Source organism: Aspergillus chevalieri, chromosome 1 (assembly GCF_016861735.1).
Source record: "Aspergillus chevalieri M1 DNA, chromosome 1, nearly complete sequence".
NCBI classification, from domain to species: Eukaryota; Fungi; Ascomycota; class Eurotiomycetes; order Eurotiales; family Aspergillaceae; genus Aspergillus; species Aspergillus chevalieri.
The window spans coordinates 1852583-1875278 of NC_057362.1; the positions used below are offsets into that span (position 1 = coordinate 1852583).

Here is a 22696-nt window from a genome sequence, read left to right on the forward strand (position 1 = left end):
CAGTTGTTTTGTTTGCTATTGATTGTTTGCACGGAGTACTGGGTACGGAGTATATACGGAGTTATTTCTCATTTCATGTTAGCAATTCATCAATGTCTAAGCCTTGAGTTTGGGCTCTCTGGTCATGCAATACAACTGTCTTTGTTAGCATTAATCATCATCAAAATATCAGAGTGCTCACCTTGCACGCATCCCGCTCATCGACACACTCAATCTCCTTGACCAAATCAAAACCCAGCTTCTCATAGATCTTGAGATTAGGCATCCCCTTCGAACTCTCCAAGTAACACGGAACTCCCTCCCGATCCGCCCTCTCGGTAACAACATCCACCAACATCCGCCCAACACCCATTCCCCTCATCTCCGAATCAACCGCAATCACATTACAAAAGTAATAACCTTTCGGATCAACCCAGACTTCATCATGAGTCTCCTTCTGTACATCCTTCCAGATATGGTACCGACGCAGATTCAAACCCCCGCGACCAAAATAGCGGACGTTAAACAGAAACTGGCGGAAAGACAGGATCCATTCCTGCGTCCACTCTGTCCAGCTCTCGGGCTTAGAGGGCGGGTGGGGCGGGAACCACCAGCAGACGCCTACGATTTTGGGCGTGAGGATGGGAATTGGCACCTTCTGGTCCGGGTCGGGAGTGAATTTGGCGACGTAGATGGGGGCTTTGCAGTTGATCCCGTAGCGCAGGTGGGCGGAGAGGGAGGCTGCGTTGCGGTGGACGTTTAACTGTTCTTTTTTCTTAATACTCTTTTGCTACTTGTGTAATTGTGTATGAGGTGCTGTGTTACCTTGGACGTATTGAAAATCCATTTGAAATACGGATCGTCAGCAAAGGCCCTCTGGATGCACGCTACGGCGGCGGGGATATCTGCAGTGGTGATCGGAAGCACTTCGATAGCCATGTTGAACGGATGATTTCAATAATAATTATAACTTGATTTAGAATTATTACTAGGTCTGTGGATGGGCTGCGATAGAGCAATCGTGTAGACGTGCGAGTGGTTTCGAAGGGGGTTGGACGACATCGATATCGCCATCTATACTTCGGGGGAAACTGAGGTCCAATAATCCCGGTATCGAGAGACGATCGATCGTTGAAGGGTTGCGAAGCGACAATACTGAAGTTTGAGTTACTGGGGGGGAAGAAACAAAAAGGTCCGAGAGAAAGCGAAGGATATCTTTATACCATGAACTGGTGCCATCCCTTCCAGGCAGGCCCACGCGGGCAGGTTACACTGCGAAACGCAGCGTGACCTTTTGCAGCGAGTGTCTGTAAGACAGCGCATGCTGGACGGGGAAGTTGAATATCATTGGTAGGAATAGCTCGAGGCGAGTTCGGATCGCCGCGGAGGTGTCGAATCAGGAAGGTCGTCGCGGTCTTATCGATACGAGCCGTATCGCGATAATCATTGGTCATGTTTATCGATTAGACATATCAGTGTTGTTGTGCTATTTAAGGGCATGTCGACATAGTCTATGCGAGATGTGGAGTAAGGTATTTTGTTCGGAGTATGTTCAAGTACACATACTTCCCAATTCGGAATTCTCCAAACGGGCTAACCTTAACAGGTTGGTCCATGCGCAGCCCTAATCTGATTATCGTAGTAGATCTATGGTTTTGACTAACTTTGCGAGAGGATCATTAGTCTATTGCTGTTTAGAATAGTGAAGCATCAATAGTCTCGAGTCTCATCGCCTCGTAGAGCGGTTCACCGCTACTTCGATCGCGTGCTGCAATGGCTGGCAAGGTCGCCATTCCGTGCTCATTCCAATCAATTCCGGTCTCACAATAGCAGCTAGAGCTATCAAGATGCATCCCGATTACGTTCGTATCTGCTGTCGCTCGCCAGTAGGAGATACTTGATCTCTGTGTTAGCCACTTCCGAAAGGCAGATAGCCCCCTGTTTGTGAGATAGACGCAGATTTTCTGACACTGGACATGCTGGGGATTCATGGTTCTTCATCCAGTTATAAGGTTGGCGCATAGTCTCACGGACATGCAATCCATACTATAACTGTGTCGCTGCGCTGAATCTCAACCTAGTGATCCTCTTCGGCAGCCTTGGCTTCTCGTGCGTTTATATATCCGATCAATCCGTTACTCCCACTTCGAAGCCTCGTCATATAAATTCTCATGGAGCATGGCAAAATACTCAAAAAGATGAAGAACACCCAGAACTGGTTGATAAGAAACAACTGAAGGAACCCACACGATCATGTGACATAATCGGGCGATTCCTTCGAAAATTTGTCTTTGAATTGGCATTCTCTCAACTGTCTTCTAACACCACCAGACGAGATTGACTCATTCAACTGCTACAATCATCCCTCAATATTGACTGACCGATAAAAGAACATGGCCCAGACATACTACCGTCGACCATACTCGCTACTCTGGTTTTTCGCCATCCAATTGACCCTCATGATCATTTATATAATCCTACTCACCTTGGACAAGCACCCTCACCTTGCGTTTCTGACTATCACCACCGTCAGCATAAACAGTATCCTTGGAACTCTATTTGATCCGGAGACTTGCTACAAAACCAAAACAACACTGGATGATGGGACGGTGGTTCGCGTGAAGAAACCGTTTATCGGCCTCAAGTCGCATGAAGACCTGGTCGGGTTGACGGGAGGATATGAAGTGAGGGTTGACGGATGGCGCTATGAGAAGGCTTTGATACGGATTTAATGTTGTTCGAAATTGCTGGTTATATCCATTGTTCCGATGGCGATGCGGGGATGCGGATATTGCGGAATTCTCGGGCCGCAATCATTGACATGCAACCATCTGGGGCCGAACTGAGCTGCCGTTGATCTTTCGACCTTATGCGTGTTGCTCTCGATCGCGACACCTTATAAATTGCTTATTCTACTTCAGGAAATACCGTTACTCCGGAACCAGTGCTGTGGTGGCGGGTCTCAATCTCTTCCCATTTGGACCTGGCACATCTCTCTCGTTCCGTAGCAACTCGATCAAATGGCAGAGACGCAACGCCTCCGCTCCAAAATAGCCTGCCAATCATGCCGTGAACGCAAACGAAAATGCGACGGCAACTTCCCCTGCAGCTACTGCCATCGCCTCGACCACGAATGCTTCTACGGCCCAACCCGCCGCAGCAAAAAGACCGCGCACAGATTGCGCCAGCATTCCACTGATATCAAATCTCCCGAATCCGCAGACCATGACGCCAAAGACCCACAACTGCAGCTTCTCGAGGCGAACTCGCCCGCTGTCTTTGTGCGGCAGCTGGCGCTGAAAATGGATGCTACTAATGCGCCGATATTGAACTACTATGCGTGGAATATCGGGTTTGATCGGGAGATCGCCTGCTTACCGCAGGTTTCGTGTATCACGGAGATTCTGTCGTTGTCGGAGATGCATGAGTTGGCAGCTATTTACTTTGCGCATGTTGCGCCTGTGTATGATTTTGTAAATCGGGCGGGGGTGGATGAGGCGATTATCAAGAGGTGGACGAATGGGTTTCCGTATGATCCGGCGGATTCGATGCTTCTGGGGATAGCAGCCCTCGGATGCCTCTTTGGCCATCGGTCCGCAGGAGTCGAGATGCAACTGGTGCACAGTGCGCGTATCGTACTCGAGTATTCCAGCCAGCTGGCCGCGCCAGAATTCGATCATGTAGTCGGCTGGTTACTACGAGTCATATACCTGCGCGTGACCAGCTCACAGCACGCAACATGGATGGCCAGCTGTACACTGATGCACTTAATCGAAACAACAAAACTGCATTTCGACTCCGCGACCGACTCCATCCTCGCGCAGTCAACCGGACCACGCATACACCCCGAACGCCGTCGCAAAGTGTACTGCGTCGCACAGCTCTTCAACACATGGGTCTCCCTCGACTGTGGAAAATCCCAAGTCGAGCTCCGCGGCGCATCGTCCGCGTTACCCGAAACAGGTTGGACAGTCGAGCAGCGGGAACTATGCCGAATCTCCGCCCTCCTCGGTCCGGAAGTCTATCGCGACATAGACGAGCTCGAAAGCGAACTCGTTGAGCTCTGTAAATTAAACCCAACACAGCCCATGCTCCGCCTAATCCAATGCAATGTCGGCTTATGCATCTACCGCCGTTTCCGCGCTTTAGGCCGCATTATGTCTGAGGATTCCCTCGACATGATCGTGAATCTAGCACGTCGCAGCTTAAAAGCCGCTGAAGACCTCGTCGGGATATCCTCACCGTGGTGGCATATTCTGAACATCCCCTTCCAGATTGTCTGTGTGCTGTTGGTCATCGATCATCCACAGGCGTTGGTCATGCTACCCGATGCGTTGCAGACATTACGGTCGGTGGCAGATCATTATCAGACAGGAATGACGAGGGAGGCGTATGAGATCGCAGTATTTCTAGTAAATCAACAGCGCGAAAGACGCTTGCAGGCGGTGAATAGTTTGGATAGTGCGCTTCGAGGACACGAAAGTAGTAACGGGACGTTGAATATGGGGAAGTGTGTTGAGGAGCAGTTGTTTCTGGAGGATCTGTTGTAACAACTTTTATGCATGTATAATTCTATGTCAATATAACAAAACAACACTCACGCACAGGCATCGTCTCCTTTCCCCATCCTATCTCACAACTCAAGCCTCAGTCAATGTCTCCCCCACCTCACGCCTAACCTGCCTCTTCTCCCTCGAGTCGACTCCCAACCAAAGCAAATCTGGCCGACTATAATGTCCATGCACATCCAGCATCGCCTTGACCTTGAGAATCTCATTAACGTCCAAGTCCGCAGCAAGCAGGCCCTCTTCCTCCTCACCAAGATCCTCAGTGAGCTTGCGTCCATCAGGGGCGATGATGCAGGCACAGCCACCACCACCAATGTGGTAGAGCTTGCCGTCTCCGAGGTTCATGCGGTCGACGCAGCGTTGGGTGAAGAAGGAGGAGAGGATCACGAAGGTGTTGCCTTCGATGGCATGGGTTGTTGAGAGGTTGTGGGCGCCCGGGTGGTAGTTATGGGAAAAAATGAACCAGGGGGGAAAAAAAATACCCTCCCGACACTGCGACCACAGCGCACTCTGCGGTGGGAACGATGCATAATAATATCGGCGGGCACGCCGCAACATTAATCTGCTCGCCCTGCGAATACGTATGGTATTGCAGCAGCGGCTGCGAATGCTCCCAGCACGACAACGCCCCAACCTTACCGACCATAGGCTCGTCAGCAACATTCATCAGTGAGGCACCGCTGCCGTCGCCAAAGATAGTGCGCTCAGCGTGCGTGGGCTTAATTTTGCGCCGGTGCATCTTGATTTCCCATCGCGGCCGATAATGCACTGCGAGAGGTAGAGCGAGTGGTTGTCGTTTTCAGGGTAGCCGAGGACGACGGAGACGTTGTTGGATGCGGCGCATTGGTAGATGCTGTTCATTTCGGGGCCGTCTCTGCGAAGGGAATTTTCTATGTACTCGGTGACCATTTCGAAGTCGATGGGACGTTGCCTGTTTGATTTTGTTAGCTTCGTCTTTTGCTACGTCGTAAACTGTTAAGTGAGGTAGGGCACATACCAAATCCAACCGGGATACATGGGAATCCAGAGCTCAGGGAAGGCAATCAGGTCACATCCTTTACTGGCTGCTTCCTCGATGAAGCGGCAAGTCTTTTCGACAGCAGCAGGGAGGTCGAAGTAGCAGCCTTCATCCACGATATCACGAACGAACGGCAAGATACCTAGACACTAAAAGACAAGAACCTGCTAGACCGGACAGTCTATCACGGTTTCATAATGTTGAAACTCTGGCGAAGTGCGCCATGTGTGTCGCCAGCGGTTCAGCGCCTGTTCCAGGTCTTCAGCACCATGGGGAACATCGATATCGCTTGACAGCTACTGTGCTAGGTAGAGAACAGTTTTTGCATCCTAACTCACCATCTCCAGACAAATCATCGTGTAGCAAGTAAGAAGAACCAAATATTCCTTGACATCTATAACGTACTCCACATGCGAATGTAACACACGGGCGAATGTAACACGAAATCGCTCCGCCGCGATGTTAACTCCAACATTTCCACCAATGCACTAAAATTCCATTAATACTATTTAGAATCATCTTCCTCAGACATCTCTACTACTATCTGACAGGAACGCGCATTGTGTCCGGCCTTTCCGCAATTGCCACAGCGCCGCGCGCGTGTCTCAGTCCGCGGTCGCCGACCAGCCCTAATGCGTGTTTCCTCCTTTAGTTGCACCTCAACCTCCATTTGATCCCCTAATTCCTGAGCTTCCAGTATAGAAAGCGACCCTCCTTTCCTTAGACGTGTTTTTTTAGCCCTCCGGCGTTTGCTAAGGGCCTCGTTTGCTGCCCGAAGATCATGAATCTCTGCTTTCATCAAATCCATCTTATGCATTATTCTCGTCGTTCCTTTCGCAAGGATGTCAACAGCATTCAATATTGATGTTGGAGAGCTATCTTGGTGATGAGAGATTCGGCGTTTTATAAGGTTTGTCTGGGATGATGCTTCAATTGGGTTATTTGGCGTTTTAGAGACCCAGCTATGGGAGGTACTCGGTCGTGAATTTGATGGTGTTGGCGTTTTGAATCGGACATCAAGCTTAGATATTACCCTCTCAGGGTCAAAAGGGATAAGTCCAGCCCCTCGAAAACCACCTTCAATATTTTTTCCTGTCATGGTGGCTTGGTACGCGGCGTAAAATGCAGGAAAGAAATCTTCTTTGGTGACATGGGTAATATGCGCCCGCATCAGCCCTTCAATATGCTTACCATAAGCAATCTTCAAAGGGCTAAAGTATCCGACATCAAGAGGTTGAAGGATATGGGACGAATGTGCAGGCATACAGAGTGTAATAATGTTGTTATTCTTGCAATAAAGCTCGAAGTCGGTTGAGTGGTGACTCTCATGGCCATCAAGGATCAGGAGACGATAACGACCGATTGTTCGGGCCTTTGTGTATTTGTCAAAGTGCTTGATCCATTCCAAGCCGAGTTCATTTGTTATCCAACCGCTTTCTGATGTAGCGATAACCCAATCCATTGGTAGTTGATTATTCTGATACCAAGAAAGAAGGTGATATTGACCTTTGACAATGATGTATGGCGGGATCGCCCAGCCACGAGCATTAACTCCCTGGATCACTGTGACCCATTCGCGATTGCCAGGCTGTTTTGCTTTTGCCTTGCCATGTCGTTCAGAGCTTGTGACAACCATTGTAGTCGAGATCACTCCCATCTGAAACCCAGTTTCATCAAAGTTATAGATATCTGCTTCCTGGATGCCATACTTCGCAATTGTGTTTTGAACAAGTGTAAACCAACGACCAATAACTTCTGGGTCTTCGCATAGAGCCCTCTGATAGTCATATTTCCGATTGAAACGAGTTGTGAGCTCTGGGTGCCGTTTGACAAAGGTGCTAGCCCAGTTTACCCCAACGCGTCCCGCGTCGCGCGTTGTGAGTAGTCTGCTGGCCATATCTTCCACACCAGACAACCGAGGAGGAAACCCTTTGGAATCTAGATCAAGTATGTGTTCGACAATTGTTGATTCCTCTAGATCAGTGAGCTTCCGTGAATTGGCTGATATATTGCATCGTGATCGCATGCCACCCCGGCGGCGACTAAGCTTCACATGATCCACGTGATAGATCCTGCCAGCGGCTCGAGCGCTTAGATTTTTATCATTTTGCATAGCTTGAAGGGCCAATATTACTTGGCTTTCATCATGTTTCTGAGGCATCGTTGGGTGTGGTGAAATTTGTAGTAGAAATCGGAAGTCGCGGCGGAGCGATTTCGTGTTACATTCGCCCGTGTGTTACATTCGCATGTGGAGTACGTTATATATTGCGCTCTCTATAGAAATCGGCCAAAGGCCGTGGCAGACCACGTCGCTGACCAAATGAAAATATACTAGAACTAGACATAAACCCTTTTCTTCCATTGTTGTTTTCGTAGGAGCACTTTTGTAAGCTAAAGCTCATTCCCGAGATATACTAAGCCTGAACCGTTCTATCTCAGCTTTTAAGCCCACTTCCCCAACAACGACATCAACACCAACCCAGCAATCAGCGATATCCCACCAATAGCAACTCTCCCTAGCCCAGCATCAACCAACTCACCGCCCTCAATCACCCAGTCTCTCGCCCACATATCCACAACAGCAACCCATACGAGAATACCCGCGGACAACGCATCTAGCGTTCCCAGCGCAATCAACGTACTCTTTTCATTCCCGTTGAACGAGTTCAACACACCGATTCCGATTGCCATGCCAATAGGTGTGATCAATGCAAAGGCGATTGCCATAATTGCCTTGCTGGGGAAGATCCGGCCGGGAAGTAGAGCGATCCGGGCACCTAGGGCTAGACCTTCGAAAAACTGGTGGAAGACGATTACGACGAGGAGGGTGCGGTAGAAGGAGTCTCCCGCCACAACCAAGGTAATACCGATGAGGATACTGTGGAAGAGGACACCAGCTTCCATGACCAGCACGGAGAACTTGGAGGTAGGTTCTGTGGGGTCGTAGGGTGAGCCGTGGCTGTGGCCTAGTCCGGCGAGGGCGTGGGTTTGTTGGCATTGGTGGGTGGTAGGTTGTTCTTTTGGCTCTGCGACGTTCTGCTCGGGGGTCTCCGGCGTTGTAGTTGGCGATTTGGAACCGCGTGCGAGGATGATTCGGTGGCCGATGTATTCGATGAGGAAGGCGAGGAAGATTCCTGCCATGACGACGGCGGAGGTGGTGGCTTCGTAATCGAGTTCGCCGAGGCAGTCGTTTGTGAACATCAGGTTGGCATGTGTGTAGAGCTGTATTGCGTTAGATATTAACCGAACGTCTCTTCATTACATCATGGGAAAGGGCATACGTGAACAAAAGCCGTAGCAATGATGATACCAGTTCCGAACTGCTTAATTCCCGTCGAAACCATCGTGTTCAAAGTCTTGAACGGCAAATTAATCAGCAACATCGGAGCAAACACGCCAATTGCACTGGTAACAAGAACGACGAACAACGTTCCAATCCGCAGAGGTACATCGTAGTCTCGGTCTTGCATGCCGCATGAAGGCGTACTGCTCTGCTCGGATTCTCCTGCTCCAACGCAGTGTCTGATTTGTCAGTACAGGGCCGTGGAAAGATTAAAGCTTGACATACTCGACACCAGCGTGGAAATGGCAGTTCTGTCCTGCAGAACCCTCACTTGACTCGCCCTCATGGCTGTGCTCATCGTGGCCATGTTCATCGGTCGTTTCTTCTCCAATAACCTGAACTTCGTTTCCCTGTGCATCCATGCAGAATCTTCAATCGTCAGTACGTAACCCTCATAGCTTTCTCGGGAGACCGGGAGGCACTTACTGCTCACTCCCATGCGCATGACAGCCCGTAAACTGCGCCGGCAGCTCACCCGTCGGAGTAGCAGTCATAGAAACCTGCACCTCCTCTCCACTCCCATTGATACAAAACACCTGGTCTCCATGATTATGGCATCCAGTAATAGCAGAAGACTGACCGGAAGACGTCGAACTCGCCGTCTGGGCCCGAGCCATAGCTGAGAGTAGCAACAACGCAATGATTCTGACCATCTTGACCTGCTCGAGCTCAACGATTGAAGCAAAATCTCTTTAATCGCCTCGTGTCCCTCTGTGCTTATATCCGCTAAGCGTATATCCCCAAGGTACTCGCCGAGCCCGCAGCTCTTTGCCAAGCACTTGGCCCGGAACGAGGGTCCGCGAGAGTCTTCCATGGTTGGTTGATGCTGGCAGGGTCTCCGCTCCCGATGTTTGGCCGGAGCCTTGGCTCTCCGCTCTTGGCATGGCTCTCGTGTATTGCTTCCGATATATACTTCAGCCTTGTCGGGGTTGTATCGGATGCTGTTGGGGGTTTTTGGGCAATGCGAAGGGCATGTTACACAAACCGGTATCCGTTGAGAAGCTTCGTTCAAAAACCCGTAAACATCAAGCAGTCATAATGACCTTCTCAACCATCATCGAGTTCGTGCCCACAAGGTCCTCGTGACGGCAATTCCGATCAAACGACATTAAGAAAGACTTTTTTCTGTGTCTGTTCGCGAGCTAATAACTGAGCAATGTGTGATTCGTTAATGGCGTGAATACTGGAGAATGAGGTATTTGATGTCGTTTCTTCCAGGTCTAGAAGTAACCTCCAGGGTTCTCTAGGTTTACCTGCGTCCTCCAGCTGATGTTTTACCGAGACGGAATTTTGTTCAGGGTTGCAGCTCTCACGTGGAAAGTTGCTTATAGCAGAAAACTCGGCGTGTAGATCTCGTGGAAATGCACATCATGATCCTGGAAGGCAGACTCAGGCTTGCCGTGCGCGTCTCAAAATCTGTTCCTGCATTGATATCCGAGTGATAGCCGAGCCCAAGCCATTGTGCGTGACATATCTTGAACTGATCAGGGTGTATTAAAATGAATCCAGTAATCTAGGCCCCTTGGGTCACCAAGGGTCCAGCAATTGTAATACATGTTATTGAGCATAGTATGCTTTAATGCTATGCCTTATTCAGGCTTAACGTAGGACTTTCCGCGGTCGTGATCGTAAATATCATACCGTATCACATCCCAACCCAGCCGTCACAACATCGCTCCCCTCTCATCCCTCAGAACCTCCCTCGCATCTTGATAATCCTCATCATCGCAATCCAGTACGTACTCCTCTTCCAACCGATCCAGTATATCCAACACGTACTCCTGACAGTCCCACTCAAACGTCTCGTTATCCACAAACACAGTCTCCGCAACCTGTGTGACGGCGTGGATATCGTTCCTGTCAATGACACCAACGTACAGAGTGTGTAAAAAGCCATCTAGCAGATCTGGTGGGCTTTTTTGGACGTTTCGTTCAAAGTCGGGGTGCTCGCCGGTGACTTCGAAAATGAGCTGTTCTTCTTCATTGTCTAGATAGAGTGCCCAGTGTTGGTAGTTGCCGAAAAAGGGTCGGAAGAACGCGACGTAAAGCTTGGGATAGCTCATCTTTGCTTATAGAGAGTGAGTTTCTATTCCTCAGAAAAAAGGTATGAAGTGCGTACATTGATTTGATCTTCTATCGCCTCATGGCATTTGACAACTGCAGACAGTCCACCGCATAACCCAGTCACATGATCAACAAAGTACATCTGTGTTTTGTTTGAATAGACAAATATATACAAGCCGCGTAAACCAAACAGACATGCAAGCAAAGACCAATTCCAACCACGGAGCTATGCAGGAGTAATTGAGACTTCATCAGCTAATCAATGCATCGCCCCATATGTCGAGCGGTTTCAGACGAATATTGAGATACTGAGATAGGGGAAGGCAGTCAGTACGGATCAATAACGACCATACAAATGCACAACTCACCTATTCCCCAAGCCTTCCTAGCTGATCGTTCAACACCCAAGTCCATCCACCAACAACAGCCGTATACCATTCATAGCCGCATGATAAAAATCGCAATGGGTGTCTGTCGTGCAATTTAAACGACATTGCAAAGAAGTAGAAGAAGCACAAAGTCGCTGCTACGGTCAGCACACAGATCAACAACACCTGACAGATACTCACCTATTTCCCAATCCGAACCTCCACACCGCCCGCAGCAGCCGCGATCCCAAGCGCAATAGCAAGCATAGCCCCCAAGATAACGATAGCAATGACAATCTTAATAGCCAACCGCGCCTTCTTGCTCAACCGCCGCCAACAAGCACAACGCCTCTCCTTATCATCACAAAGCCCAGAACGACCACGACGCTTGAGGCTGTGGCCGCGTGGGATACCTTTCTCGGGATCGTAGTTGAGGTCCTGTCCTAGCTCGGTTTGAGCAGCGGAAACGGCATCGGTCGAGGTCTCATGGTTGCGGAGCGGGGAGGATGGGATTACGTCGGCTGAGGGGTTGTAGTTGAGTTGTTCGTCATCGAGGTCTGGGAAGGGCTCTTTCGATGACCGTTTTCCTCGCTTGACATGCATTGGTTCGGGGGAGTTGGGAGGGGCTGAGCAGCTTTGGGCCGTGGGGGTTCTAGAGGGGTAGGGAGTGTTGGCAGGCGCAAGCGTTCCAGGGCCTGGCACCATGGTGCTTTGAAAATCAGTGGAATAGGGGCGGCGCATAGTGCTCTGAGAACTCTTGAAGAAAGGCAGACGCATGGTGTTTTGAGAATCGCTGGAAAGAGGATGGCGATGGGCGAATTAAACAATAAACCAAATAGATACGCTGTTAACGTATACAGGTACACAGATGATATGTGGCTGATAAGAAGGAGAATAAGAACGGAGCTAGAGTTGAGTTGTTTTTGTTACGGCGGCTGGAAAGTGCTGGGCGACTTTCTCAGAACGCAACACCCGGTTGCCTGATTGGGAAGGCAGTCACTTCGGCATAATATGTCATTGCATTACACCTGAAATAATGCAACTTATGCAATATATACTTAATATTCTCACAATTACACGTACTCAACAAACTATTCCAAGTTAGCAAGTGCAGCTCTAACTCCAAACACAGGAGAAGAAGATACTCACTCCCAATAACCCCGTTCACCGGAATATCAATCGAAGTCGTATAACTGGCCGCATCACTCAACAAATACACATACGCGCCTCCCAATTCCTGCACCTCCGCCAATCTTGAAAACCCACCATAATACTCCAGCTGCTGCTTCCAGTCCTCCTGCTGCGGCACCCAGTAGGTCATGGCTGTGTTGACGAGGCCGGGGGAGACGCTGTTGACGCGGATGTTGTGGGGTGCCCATTCCATGGCTAGGGTGTGTGTCATGTTCCGGATACCGGCTTTGGAGGCGCCGTAGGGAGCGGAGGGGACGCGCTTGTTTTTCAGTATCGTGTCAGATTGATGAGATGGGTGTGGGGGTTTACCTTGTTTGGTCGGTAGGATGCCATTGAGGCCGTGAAGACGATAGAGCCCTTTATTCCTAGTCGGATAAAGGCTCGGGCAGCCGTCCTAGCTGTGTAGAATGATCCGAATAACTATCATATCAGCACCCGCATGTTTCACTTCAGACCAAAAACCAACATTAACAGAGAACAACGCCTCAATCTCCTCGTCTGTGAACTCCAGCGCAGGCTTATGCTTCGTCCGTCCCGCATTAACCACCATTCCATGCAGCGCATCTGCCTCGTCAATGATCTTGTCAACTGCTGTTGCTATGCTCGACTCCTGGGTCACATCGGTATGGATGGCGAAGAGCTTGTCGGGGAAGCGCTGGGAGAGGCCGTGGAATTCGTCAGTTGTATCACCGATGTCGAGGGAGTAGACACGAGCTGCGTCATTGACGAGGCAGGACTCCGCAATTCCGAGACCGATGCCACGGTTTGCGCCGGTGACTATGTATATTCATTAGAAGGTATTGGGGATGCGTCGGATGTATACGTACTGGCGATGACTTTGGAGGAGAGGGTGATGTTTGTTTGGGCCATTGTGTTCTGTCAGTTGTTTTTAATCGATCTCGGTCAACACCAGCTCAATTATACTCCTCTTTATATAGCTCGTAGTACACGTGCATAGGATGTAATGCTGCATAAATCTACATTGCGGGGTTCCCTCGTCTCGAGGGTGCGGGGAGCCATTGTATACATTCACGATACATACCACCAAGGTATCGCCTAAATACCCAACAAAGCACCCCGAGAATTCAACTGCGCTCTCCATAACCGATGCTCATTGAGAATAAACATCTCCCCTTCCCTTCCGAAACAGAAGTTCGCCGCCCCTCCTTCCACCAGAATCCGGCCGAGCAGTACACCACCCGGCGACCAGACGGTCACTCCATCACCGCAACCGGAGTACACATTTCCCTCAAGGTCGCATTTAATGCCGTCGGGAATACCGACAGGAGCCATAGCGAAGAGCCGGCGGCTAGTTAGGAATGGTTCGCCGTGGTAGTACGCTACGTCGAACGCATAGCTATCACTACCCGTTAGCATCATCCTCGAGTCCGTCCCAAAGTGGAACAAAACATACATGCTAGAAGGCAACGTCTCATCAACAGCCCCAATAGCCCTAAACCGCGCCGTGTCTGTAACATAAACCGTTTTCTCATCCGGCGAGAAGCAAATCCCATTCGGCTTAATAAACCCATCCGCCAAACACCGAATCGCCCCGCTCACAGGATCAAACCGATAAACCTGTCCCGGCAGCGAAGGAACAGGCCGATACCCATGCTCATAGCCGTAAATCGGATCAGTGAACCAAATCGTCCCATCGGTGTGCACGACGACATCGTTCACAGAGTTAAACTCGCGTCCGTAGAAATTTGTGATAACGGGCTCGACTTCGTGCGGATGTTTCGAGGACATGTAGTATAGTCCCGAGGGGACCTTCAGGGAACCCTGTGCGCAGAATAAGATACCGTCTTTGTAGTTGACACCGCCGTTGCCCATGGGAATGGCGTGGGAGGGAAGTTCTCGGTGGGACGCGCGGACGACGCCATGATGGTCTTTTGTGAGGAGTACTTTGGAGATTTGGACAGTGCGGTCGCCGGTTGTTGTGTGGATGTGGTTGCTGGTTATGAAGAGGGTGTTGTCGCGGGGGATGTAGACGCCGGCTTCGTGGGCGAAGGCGTATTCTTTGTTTTCGAGGAGAAGTTCTAGGGTGGGACTGGGGCCGAGGATGGCCTTGAAGCGATCGTCGTGGACGAGGAAGGATTCCATTTTGTCTTTTTACTGGTGTATTGGGAGTTGTGGGAGGAAATGGGGAAATTGGAGAGAATACGGAAGAAAATATGAGGGGCAATCGGAGCTCGTCTCGAGGCGCGGGGATCCCCCGATGTACACATTCCTTCTAGCCGACTATCTACTTGTATTGCGAACTTCGCAACGCATGTCAGTCATCATCGCCCCAGAATTCTTTCAAATCTTCCACGCGCCATGCCGTTGCCCAGCCTGTTTCTCGCTCGATGCGCGTTAATGTCTCGACAATGGCTTCATGTTCCGAGCAATGGGACATGGCCTTTCCGGCGAGCCAGAGGGGTTGTAGAGCGTTTGTCCAGCAGCCACTGAGCTAGTTAGCATACAGGTATTATGAGGGTATAGTCTCGAAGATACATACTGATGTGTATTAGAGGCCGAAATGGCGCAAATCTGCCGGGCGTGCCACAAAACAGATTTCTACAGAATGTCATAAGCTTAATGCTCCGAGAGGGATGGGTGTATACCCACAGGCTTCCTGGATAACGAGACTGTCTTCGGTTTCCGTTGTAGCAATAGTAATGCGCAGGCATGATATAACTGATTCCCGGAGACTATACATCGAGTTAACATAGAGTATCGACAAACCGACACGAGGGGAAAGACTTACTAGCAGCCCCGTTCCCATAAATCACCGTCGGAAACGGCATCTCCCTACCACCCGGCGTATACCCACTAAATATCGGCTTCATCTGACTCGGCCGCTGGCCATACCACTGCTCCACCCGATCCAACAAGCCCTGCCAGCGATCAACAAACGTGTCTCCGTCAAGATACTGACATGAGAAACATGACGGATGATGGTGCTTAGATGCGCCACATAGCACGCCAAGTGTCTGCGCGCACAGATACACAGTGTAATTAGCATACGTATCAAAGTTCGCCTTCGAGGCGAGAAATAGCTGCGCCGCCTGGTGAGGACTCATCGTTCTAGGCGTCCAGTTATGAATCGGGATTATGGTTTCTTCTTCAGAGATGAGGCCACCGCAGACGTCCATTCGGGCAAAGCACCAGAAGAGTGCTTGTTCTTCTTTTCCGGAGAAGCCGTTTGTCTCAGAGGCTTGGATAAGGAATGCACAGCCGTCGAGGTGGCGGCGCCATTCCTTGGGGTTGCAACTTAACATTTCCAGTACGCAGAGAATAACGCAGGATGCAATTACTGGTGTTGTTTTGCTTTCAAGTTCGGGGAGTAGGAGATGGATGGCTTCTTGATACAGGGAAAGGCTCTCCGATTGCGACTTCTCGTTCTGTTTTCGTTCCATCTGTCGTGCAGATAGTGCAAGAATCGAGTATCGCAGATGCGGCGATGACTTGGCCATTTGTGGGAATGTCGATGCGAAGTGGCGATGGTTGTCGAACATGTCGAGCTATTCGATAGCATATGAGCATCAGTGGCATATACCCAGGAGCGCGAGAAACTCACCCATAAACAAATCTCATTCAAATAATTTTGCCAGAGAATAATCTCCCTCTCCGACGACAATGTAAATTCCCTCCCGGATATTGCCTCTGTCTCGTTTGGCGCAACACCAGGGACAATATCTGGCGTACTCCCCCGACTGGGGATATCTGGCCGTGCTGTCCAGAGCTGCCGATTCCGCAGGGCTGTATGCAACGCCTCATATGCCGACCCGGGAACGAAGACATCAATGTTTGCTACATTAGCTGGATCAGAGAAGACGCCGTGATCGAATAGTGGCGAGGCTATGGCTGCCGGGTAGCCCTCCGAGAAGGAGCTGTGGGAAATGAGGCCCATGAAGTCGGGACTGGAAAGGTAGGGAACGTGGGAGCCATGGCTGGACGAGGGAGAGTGGTTTGCGAAGTTGAGATGATGTGAGGGACTGTGTTCAAGGGGTGGTGCTGTTGCTGGAGGGGGTGCGGGAGTAGGAGCTGGTAGAGAATCGTTATTATTCACGGGACTGTGATGTCCATGGTCATGCTCGGGGCGCTGGTCATTATTGTCGTCGTTTTCGTTAGGGTCATCAAGGTCATTATTTGCATTAGGCAAATTGATGTCATCCACCGGTTTTGGAGATACCTGTGGAGATTCTCGTTCTTGACTTCTTCGCGGTTGAACATTCAGAATCTTCTCTGTCAGCACTCAGTCCTGCATAGACAAAAATAGCGCTTACCTTAAACTTATTATTTTGCTTCCGGCTTGCCGACTGCTTCATCGACGGGTGCTCCGGCTCAAGCACTTTAATATTAGCATCGCGAAAAGACCCTAGCATGCGCCATTGACATTTCTCCCCGCGTCGCTTGCATCCAACGCATGTCGGTTTCGTCTCGTCGCCTGTTTACTCATTTTAGTTAGCTATATGAAGAACCTGCATTACCGGGGTGTTGGTGGCGGACATTTCCGGCGCCGCCGACTGCAGTTAAGACAGCCGGTGCGGGTGCGCTTTCTCGTTTCTGTAGGGGTCATGCTCATAGTAGGTATGTTATTTGCTTCTGATAGATCTCAAAAGTGACATATGTGACAGTTGAGATGCTCAGAAGAGAGATGCGAAAGAGATAGCTATTTGCGGCAAGCGACGCCATGGGATACCCAAAAAAGTAATTTTAAGCGCTGTGGGGAAGGTCCCCCGAAAGTAGCAATTCTGGAGAAATCTGGAGAAGACGGTAATTTCCGGTATCCACCGAGGAGGGCCCGGAGTAGGGCCGTGGCCAGTGTATTTGCTACATACGGAGTACATAATCCTTTAACAAGACAATTATACAATACAGAAGGTAATACACTATTCCACGTGCTGGACCTCCTCGTCCTTCTCCGTTCTTCCCCCGACATCGCCTGCTTGGCCCATCGATGCATCCCAGTGCAACTGTACTTTCGGGCCGGTGAATAGCCGGTCGACCTGTTCCAGGGTGAGGTTGCGCGGCTCGGGATAGAAGAAATAAATGATCGGGAGAAAGCAGAAATTGAAGACTATACATAATCAGCAAGAGAAACCCGAATGGCATGAAGAGATGTGACGCACTGGCAAAGTAAATATATGTCCGGTAACCGACTTCCGCGATACTAACGGGGGTAATTTCGACGACAAGGAAGGTGAAGATCCCTATATTGTCAGCATCGTAGATAATAAGATACGAGGGAAAACTCACAGTTTGTCGCCGTCGCCAACGCAGCGGAGCGCGTACGGACAGCCAGCGGTGCATATTCAGCAGGCACTGCACGGTCAGTCAAGGCACAGAGCAGTTGCAGTTAATAATGAACTTACACAGCCAAGCGACTCCCAATAGACCAATACCGAAGAAGAAGTTAAACAGGAACAGCATTACCGTGGCCACAATACCAGCAGAACGGCCACCATCGTACACTGTGCCGGCCAGGATGGCCATACAGGCACATTGGCCGGCGGCAGCGAAGAGCATCAGCTTGCGACGACCGACGCTGCGTCATTTGTCAGTATATCTCTTCGCATTTAGTCATAGTGGGTGACAGCATACCGATCAATTGTCCAAATCGGAATCAAGGTTGAAACAAAGTATGCCACGCCATTGAACCCAGCCACCAACAAGGCTGTGTTGTGGTCCATTCCGACTGAGCTTTCGAAGATAACAGTATTATACTACCCACTTATTAGCTTTTATTGTCAAGTATAAGACGAGAGTACTCACATAAGTAATCAGATTAATACCCGACAACTGCTGCATCATCTGTCCGCCCATGCCCAACATCGTCCGATGGAAGAACCGCTGCGGTCCATTAGTGAAGACCATTTTGAACGAGCTTTCCGATGTCGCCTGTTGTTCCTCAGCAATGGTCCGCGAGATCTCGTCGATTTCGATGTTGATGACAGCGTCATCGTAGGCGATGGATCGGGCGTTGGGCTGCAAGGACCAGATGATGTGTCGGCCTTCATCGGGTTTACCGTGTGCGATCAACTGTTCCCGTTAGCCGAATTATTTATACACCGCGAGAGAGAACGCACCCATCGAGGAGACTCGGGGAGGAAGAGGACACCGACGAACGTGGTAATGGCGAAGAGGATCTGGAGGGCGATGGGGAAACGAAACTGGGCATCGTTGAACACGTAGCTCATGCCGTAATCTAACTCATCAGTGTCGTTCAAGTAACGGAGTATGAAAAGGGAGATACTAACCAACCCAATACGCCGTCATGACGCCGAAAATGTTGATGCACAGTTCGATTGCAATCTATTTGGTCAGAGCCAGTTCACACACAATGTAAAGAGAGACTAACCCCTTTTCCTCGACTGGCGGCTTTGCTGAGCTCCGAATGCCAGACCGCTAGTACTGTTAGCCTCATTACTTCACGACAAATATGAGTTATACTTACGGATGGTGCTCGTGTTCATGCCGTTCCCAACACCAGCCACGATCCGCCCAACAATCATATGTGGGATGCTGAAGGCACTGCACTGCAACGCAGCCCCGATGGCGAGAATAACACATCCTATCATAATGCAATATCGTCGTCCTAGTCTCTCGCCGAAAAAGAGGGCCAGCAGAGCACCCAAGAAGCAGCCCTAAACTGTTAGAATTGTCTGTTGAGGGGCCGGATGAACGTACGATTTCATAGATGGCAACCCTAGTTTCGTCAGCTTTGCTATGAATGTCGAAAAGAGAACACGTACACTGTGCCCTGTAGCGATGAGCTACCATGGCCTGTAGGTGTGGTGTCGATTTCAGGGAACGTCCGAACAAACGCCTCACCGGTCAGAAGACCAGCCATAACACCCTGGTCATACCCAAAACTACTTCAGTCAGTCAACCAACCAACCTCAATATGAGCGGCACACTCACAGCAAGAAGCCACTACCTGCCGTGGCCGTGATGGCCCACGACAAATGCTGACCCACGAGAAGCGACATGCTAACGGTTTGTGACAGATCTAATGACAGATGAAGTTCCCCATGGGGATGCGGTACTTATAACCACCTGTTCGTCGGTTGTGTCATTACCGAGTCGGCAGACCGTGCGTCAATAATACTCGTCTTGTATAGTGCCCTTGTCCGTCGTTTTGTCCCGTTGTTGATGTCCGGAGTCCAGCCGATCGGTTACCTAATCGGGTAGATATATGCGCCTCCACGATGCGGGATCCACCACTGCATGTATTCCGCATTGGGAAGTGGGAAGCACTGATGAACTGTCCGATTAAAGTACATTCGAGATTACAACTTTCGAGAACGGATTGAGAGGAATTGGAACAGGTATAAAGGTGCGTCCTCTCCCTCGGTCCACAGCGAGCTCCTCCAACCCGCAATCGACACACGACCACTTCAAACAATTCCTCACGAAATCACCAAAATGTCACCCTCTCTCGGCCTCGACCACACCACCCCCGGTCCCGTCCCCGAGACGAACCAAACGCCCGCCGGCTTCGCCCGCACCTCAGACCTCTTCTCCCTTGGCAACAGGACAACCGTGATCACCGGCGGCGGTCGCGGTGTCGGGATCACCCTGGCCAGCGCCGTCGTCGAAGCCGGCGGTGATGTCGTCTGCCTCGATCTCCTCCCGAACCCCAGCGAAAACGAATGGAACGCTCTACAGAAGCTTGCCACAGCTCGGGGGCTGCAGGCAACTTATGTCAAGTGTGACATTACGAACGAAGAGAACACAAAGAAAATTCTGGAAAAGGTTGCGGTGGAGGGTGCACAGCGTAACATGCCCATGCGGGGGTTGATCACTTGCGCTGGTATTCAGCAGATGGTTCCGGCTTTGGAATATCCGATTGACGGGTTCCGGAAGATGATGGAGGTTAAGTGAGTGTTCATTCACCATGAGACGTCGGAGGCAAATGCTAATTAGGCAGTGTCATTGGCACGTTTGTCCCCGCGAAGCACTTCGCGAACATCTTGAAAGAGCAGAAAATCCCCGGAAGCATTGTTATGATCGCATCCATGTCCGGCGATATTGCCAACCGAGTACGCTCCTATCCTCTCCATATCCCTCATTTGATTTATCTGACAGTAAAAGGGACTCACATGCACCGCCTACAACTCCTCCAAATCTGCCGTCCACCAAATGTGCCGCTCCGTCGCCCAAGAATGGGGCCAATACGGAATCCGCATCAACACTCTCTCTGCCGGAGTAAGCCCCACCCCCACAGATTTTCAAATAGACATACAGAAGCTAATTCAAACAGTACATCCGCACCGCTATGACCGACCAATTGCTTCAGGAGAAGCCTGAGGTCGAGGAGATCTGGATGCGGGGTGCTCTGCTCGGCCGTCTGGGAGCTCCGGAGGACTTCAAGGCGCCGACAGTGTACATGTTGGCTGATGGGAGCTCGTTCATGACGGGCGCGGATCTGCGGGTCGATGGTGGTCATTGCGCTTCTGCTTAATTTGTTGTATAGATATAGAATAGACGGGATAAAATAGAATGATTCCATGTCCAATTGTATGGTTACCATCACTATTCTATAGAGAAAGTCATAGCCAATGATGTGATCCAGCACTTGAAGCACTTTCTGCATATACTTGCTTCTACAGAATACTCTAAAATAACCAAAACAACGACAGATCGCGCTAGCCCTAGTCAGCCTAGTCCCACTGTGGAGATCTGGGGGTTGCCGTATTAGGAAGGCGTAGGCGCAGTTGCTTGAAATGGTAATAGAGACCTATCACCACGCGGTATGACGGCAGAACGCTTTAGCGCTGTTTCATGATCGTAGGGCGGAGTCATACGCGAGGTATCTACCCCAGTACTCCATGTGTCTACAACGGCATTCGAATGGTGTTACATCCATGTGAGCATACAAGGGACGAGTTGGTTGATCCTCGGATATTTCTGCAGGAACGGACGGACCAAGAGCCAAGGGGTAGTTGCTATAGAGGCCGTGTAGCTGTATAGAAATGGCTTCTAGAATCCTAATTTCAGCGAGATCTACACCGACGTCCAAAGTTTCTAGGGCTTGGACACTGGGTGTACGAATTTCCACGTGATGCTATCGACCCTGAACCCTTTCCCGGTAGAGCATGTTAAACAAATGACGGTGAAACTCCAGTAATACTGCTTCCGGTCCCTTGGGACAGACGATCTTAGATTCTATACCTTGGCATCAAAAGCCATGTATGAGCTCAAACAAGGATTATCAGTTCCTCTATCATATATCCAGGTGAATCACCAAGCAAGCCACGTCTTCCCTATAGGGGTTCCAGGGGACGACACGGACCAGAACAAGCAGTCGACAAATCCCTCTCAACGTCTACTTATCCAGAATCTACCAGCCCAGGGCTCTTAGGTACAAATGATTAGCACAACGCAAAGTAGCCTCGCTGTCACGGGCTCGGAATAGTAGATAATAACGAACTGAATTCCTATCTAGACTATTGTAGCCATCGACGAGAATATCCAATCTGGAGAAGAAAGAAGAAGAGGAGATCTATCTAGGTAATGAAGAGGTTTTAAGAGGATTGTTGGCGACATGACTGGATGGTGTTTGTGATGTATCACCCATTGCCGTAGTGTTGAGCCGCCATGTGAGCTATCATATATGAGCCGTCACTCACAATGCCATGGCCAGTCCTATCTGTAATATAGGCTATCCAGAGGTGGCCCTGGAGTCAGAAACTCATTGCTGGGAATTTGGAGCGCCGCGTGGGCTCCTCGGGAAATTTCCATTCCGCGAAGAGCCGAGACATACACACGAATTTGGTATCCATCGACGGTCATTTTGCGAGTAGCAACCCCCATCGGTAGGACTTTTAGAGTCTCCATGTGCGGTTTTCCACTCGCCCAGCTGCCGGATTGAGAAAAGGTCGTCGAGTGTATATTCGGGACGTATTTTTGGCCCGATTATTCGCCCTTTTCTCATTGATACGCATAGAGGGAGCCTTGTGGAACTGGTATAACTAGTGAGCAATCTAAAGTCATTGGGCTGGAGACTAGGATCGTTGGTAGAAAGAGGAATATTTCTTTTTGATCTGAGAGCTAGCAGCCATTAAACATATTCCTTGCTGCTTATTGTTTGAGATAGCCTGCTGTTGATAAGGCTACTCAAGGTAGCTGCTTGTGTAGCTCTTAAGAAGATCCCAAGACGAAGAGGAGAGGAGAT

At 50.1% G+C, this 22696-nt stretch overlaps 13 protein-coding genes across 13 annotated transcripts; 3 read left to right on the forward strand and 10 right to left on the reverse strand.

The window, feature by feature from the left end:
* Positions 1-96: 96 nt before the first annotated feature.
* ACHE_10667A (GNAT family N-acetyltransferase) lies at positions 97-918 on the reverse strand (the record flags this gene model as incomplete). The annotated part of the gene is made up of 3 exons (XM_043281819.1): positions 97-135; positions 182-742; positions 805-918. 3 exons carry the CDS (start codon positions 916-918, stop codon positions 97-99), a joined length of 714 nt encoding a protein of 237 aa, XP_043131787.1.
* A 1454-nt stretch (positions 919-2372) lies between these two features.
* Positions 2373-2711, forward strand: ACHE_10668S (uncharacterized protein; the record flags this gene model as incomplete). The annotated part of the gene is made up of 1 exon (XM_043281830.1): positions 2373-2711. One exon carries the CDS (start codon positions 2373-2375, stop codon positions 2709-2711), a length of 339 nt encoding a protein of 112 aa, XP_043131788.1.
* Positions 2712-2999: 288 nt separating this feature from the next.
* ACHE_10669S (Zn(II)2Cys6 transcription factor) lies at positions 3000-4529 on the forward strand (the record flags this gene model as incomplete). The annotated part of the gene is made up of 1 exon (XM_043281841.1): positions 3000-4529. One exon carries the CDS (start codon positions 3000-3002, stop codon positions 4527-4529), a length of 1530 nt encoding a protein of 509 aa, XP_043131789.1.
* A 90-nt stretch (positions 4530-4619) lies between these two features.
* ACHE_10670A (uncharacterized protein) lies at positions 4620-5105 on the reverse strand (the record flags this gene model as incomplete). The annotated part of the gene is made up of 1 exon (XM_043281853.1): positions 4620-5105. The coding sequence occupies one exon, from the start codon at positions 5103-5105 to the stop codon at positions 4620-4622; it is 486 nt and encodes a 161-aa protein (XP_043131790.1).
* Positions 5106-5213: 108 nt separating this feature from the next.
* On the reverse strand, positions 5214-5977 carry ACHE_10671A (uncharacterized protein; the record flags this gene model as incomplete). The annotated part of the gene is made up of 3 exons (XM_043281864.1): positions 5214-5478; positions 5545-5707; positions 5971-5977. 3 exons carry the CDS (start codon positions 5975-5977, stop codon positions 5214-5216), a joined length of 435 nt encoding a protein of 144 aa, XP_043131791.1.
* Positions 5978-8007: 2030 nt separating this feature from the next.
* On the reverse strand, positions 8008-9561 carry zrfC (putative ZIP Zinc transporter; the record flags this gene model as incomplete). The annotated part of the gene is made up of 4 exons (XM_043281875.1): positions 8008-8787; positions 8847-9087; positions 9134-9277; positions 9335-9561. 4 exons carry the CDS (start codon positions 9559-9561, stop codon positions 8008-8010), a joined length of 1392 nt encoding a protein of 463 aa, XP_043131792.1.
* A 1011-nt stretch (positions 9562-10572) lies between these two features.
* Positions 10573-10971, reverse strand: ACHE_10673A (uncharacterized protein; the record flags this gene model as incomplete). The annotated part of the gene is made up of 1 exon (XM_043281886.1): positions 10573-10971. The coding sequence occupies one exon, from the start codon at positions 10969-10971 to the stop codon at positions 10573-10575; it is 399 nt and encodes a 132-aa protein (XP_043131793.1).
* Positions 10972-11541: 570 nt separating this feature from the next.
* ACHE_10674A (uncharacterized protein) lies at positions 11542-12045 on the reverse strand (the record flags this gene model as incomplete). Its single annotated transcript, XM_043281897.1, has 1 exon — positions 11542-12045. The coding sequence occupies one exon, from the start codon at positions 12043-12045 to the stop codon at positions 11542-11544; it is 504 nt and encodes a 167-aa protein (XP_043131794.1).
* Positions 12046-12423: 378 nt separating this feature from the next.
* ACHE_10675A (uncharacterized protein) lies at positions 12424-13401 on the reverse strand (the record flags this gene model as incomplete). The annotated part of the gene is made up of 5 exons (XM_043281908.1): positions 12424-12431; positions 12490-12790; positions 12841-12951; positions 12998-13308; positions 13359-13401. The coding sequence occupies 5 exons, from the start codon at positions 13399-13401 to the stop codon at positions 12424-12426; spliced, it is 774 nt and encodes a 257-aa protein (XP_043131795.1).
* A 186-nt stretch (positions 13402-13587) lies between these two features.
* Positions 13588-14634, reverse strand: ACHE_10676A (SMP-30/gluconolactonase/LRE family protein; the record flags this gene model as incomplete). The annotated part of the gene is made up of 1 exon (XM_043281919.1): positions 13588-14634. The coding sequence occupies one exon, from the start codon at positions 14632-14634 to the stop codon at positions 13588-13590; it is 1047 nt and encodes a 348-aa protein (XP_043131796.1).
* A 172-nt stretch (positions 14635-14806) lies between these two features.
* On the reverse strand, positions 14807-17101 carry ACHE_10677A (Zn(II)2Cys6 transcription factor; the record flags this gene model as incomplete). Its single annotated transcript, XM_043281930.1, has 7 exons — positions 14807-14978; positions 15032-15090; positions 15142-15224; positions 15281-16037; positions 16094-16756; positions 16803-16963; positions 17026-17101. The coding sequence occupies 7 exons, from the start codon at positions 17099-17101 to the stop codon at positions 14807-14809; spliced, it is 1971 nt and encodes a 656-aa protein (XP_043131797.1).
* A 307-nt stretch (positions 17102-17408) lies between these two features.
* Positions 17409-19508, reverse strand: ACHE_10678A (uncharacterized protein; the record flags this gene model as incomplete). The annotated part of the gene is made up of 13 exons (XM_043281941.1): positions 17409-17596; positions 17649-17729; positions 17776-17841; positions 17892-18064; positions 18121-18242; positions 18292-18558; positions 18606-18724; positions 18777-18831; positions 18878-18924; positions 18974-19163; positions 19207-19225; positions 19272-19391; positions 19441-19508. 13 exons carry the CDS (start codon positions 19506-19508, stop codon positions 17409-17411), a joined length of 1515 nt encoding a protein of 504 aa, XP_043131798.1.
* A 436-nt stretch (positions 19509-19944) lies between these two features.
* ACHE_10679S (oxidoreductase, short chain dehydrogenase/reductase family) lies at positions 19945-20983 on the forward strand (the record flags this gene model as incomplete). The annotated part of the gene is made up of 4 exons (XM_043281952.1): positions 19945-20399; positions 20450-20561; positions 20614-20727; positions 20783-20983. 4 exons carry the CDS (start codon positions 19945-19947, stop codon positions 20981-20983), a joined length of 882 nt encoding a protein of 293 aa, XP_043131799.1.
* Positions 20984-22696: the final 1713 nt, after the last annotated feature.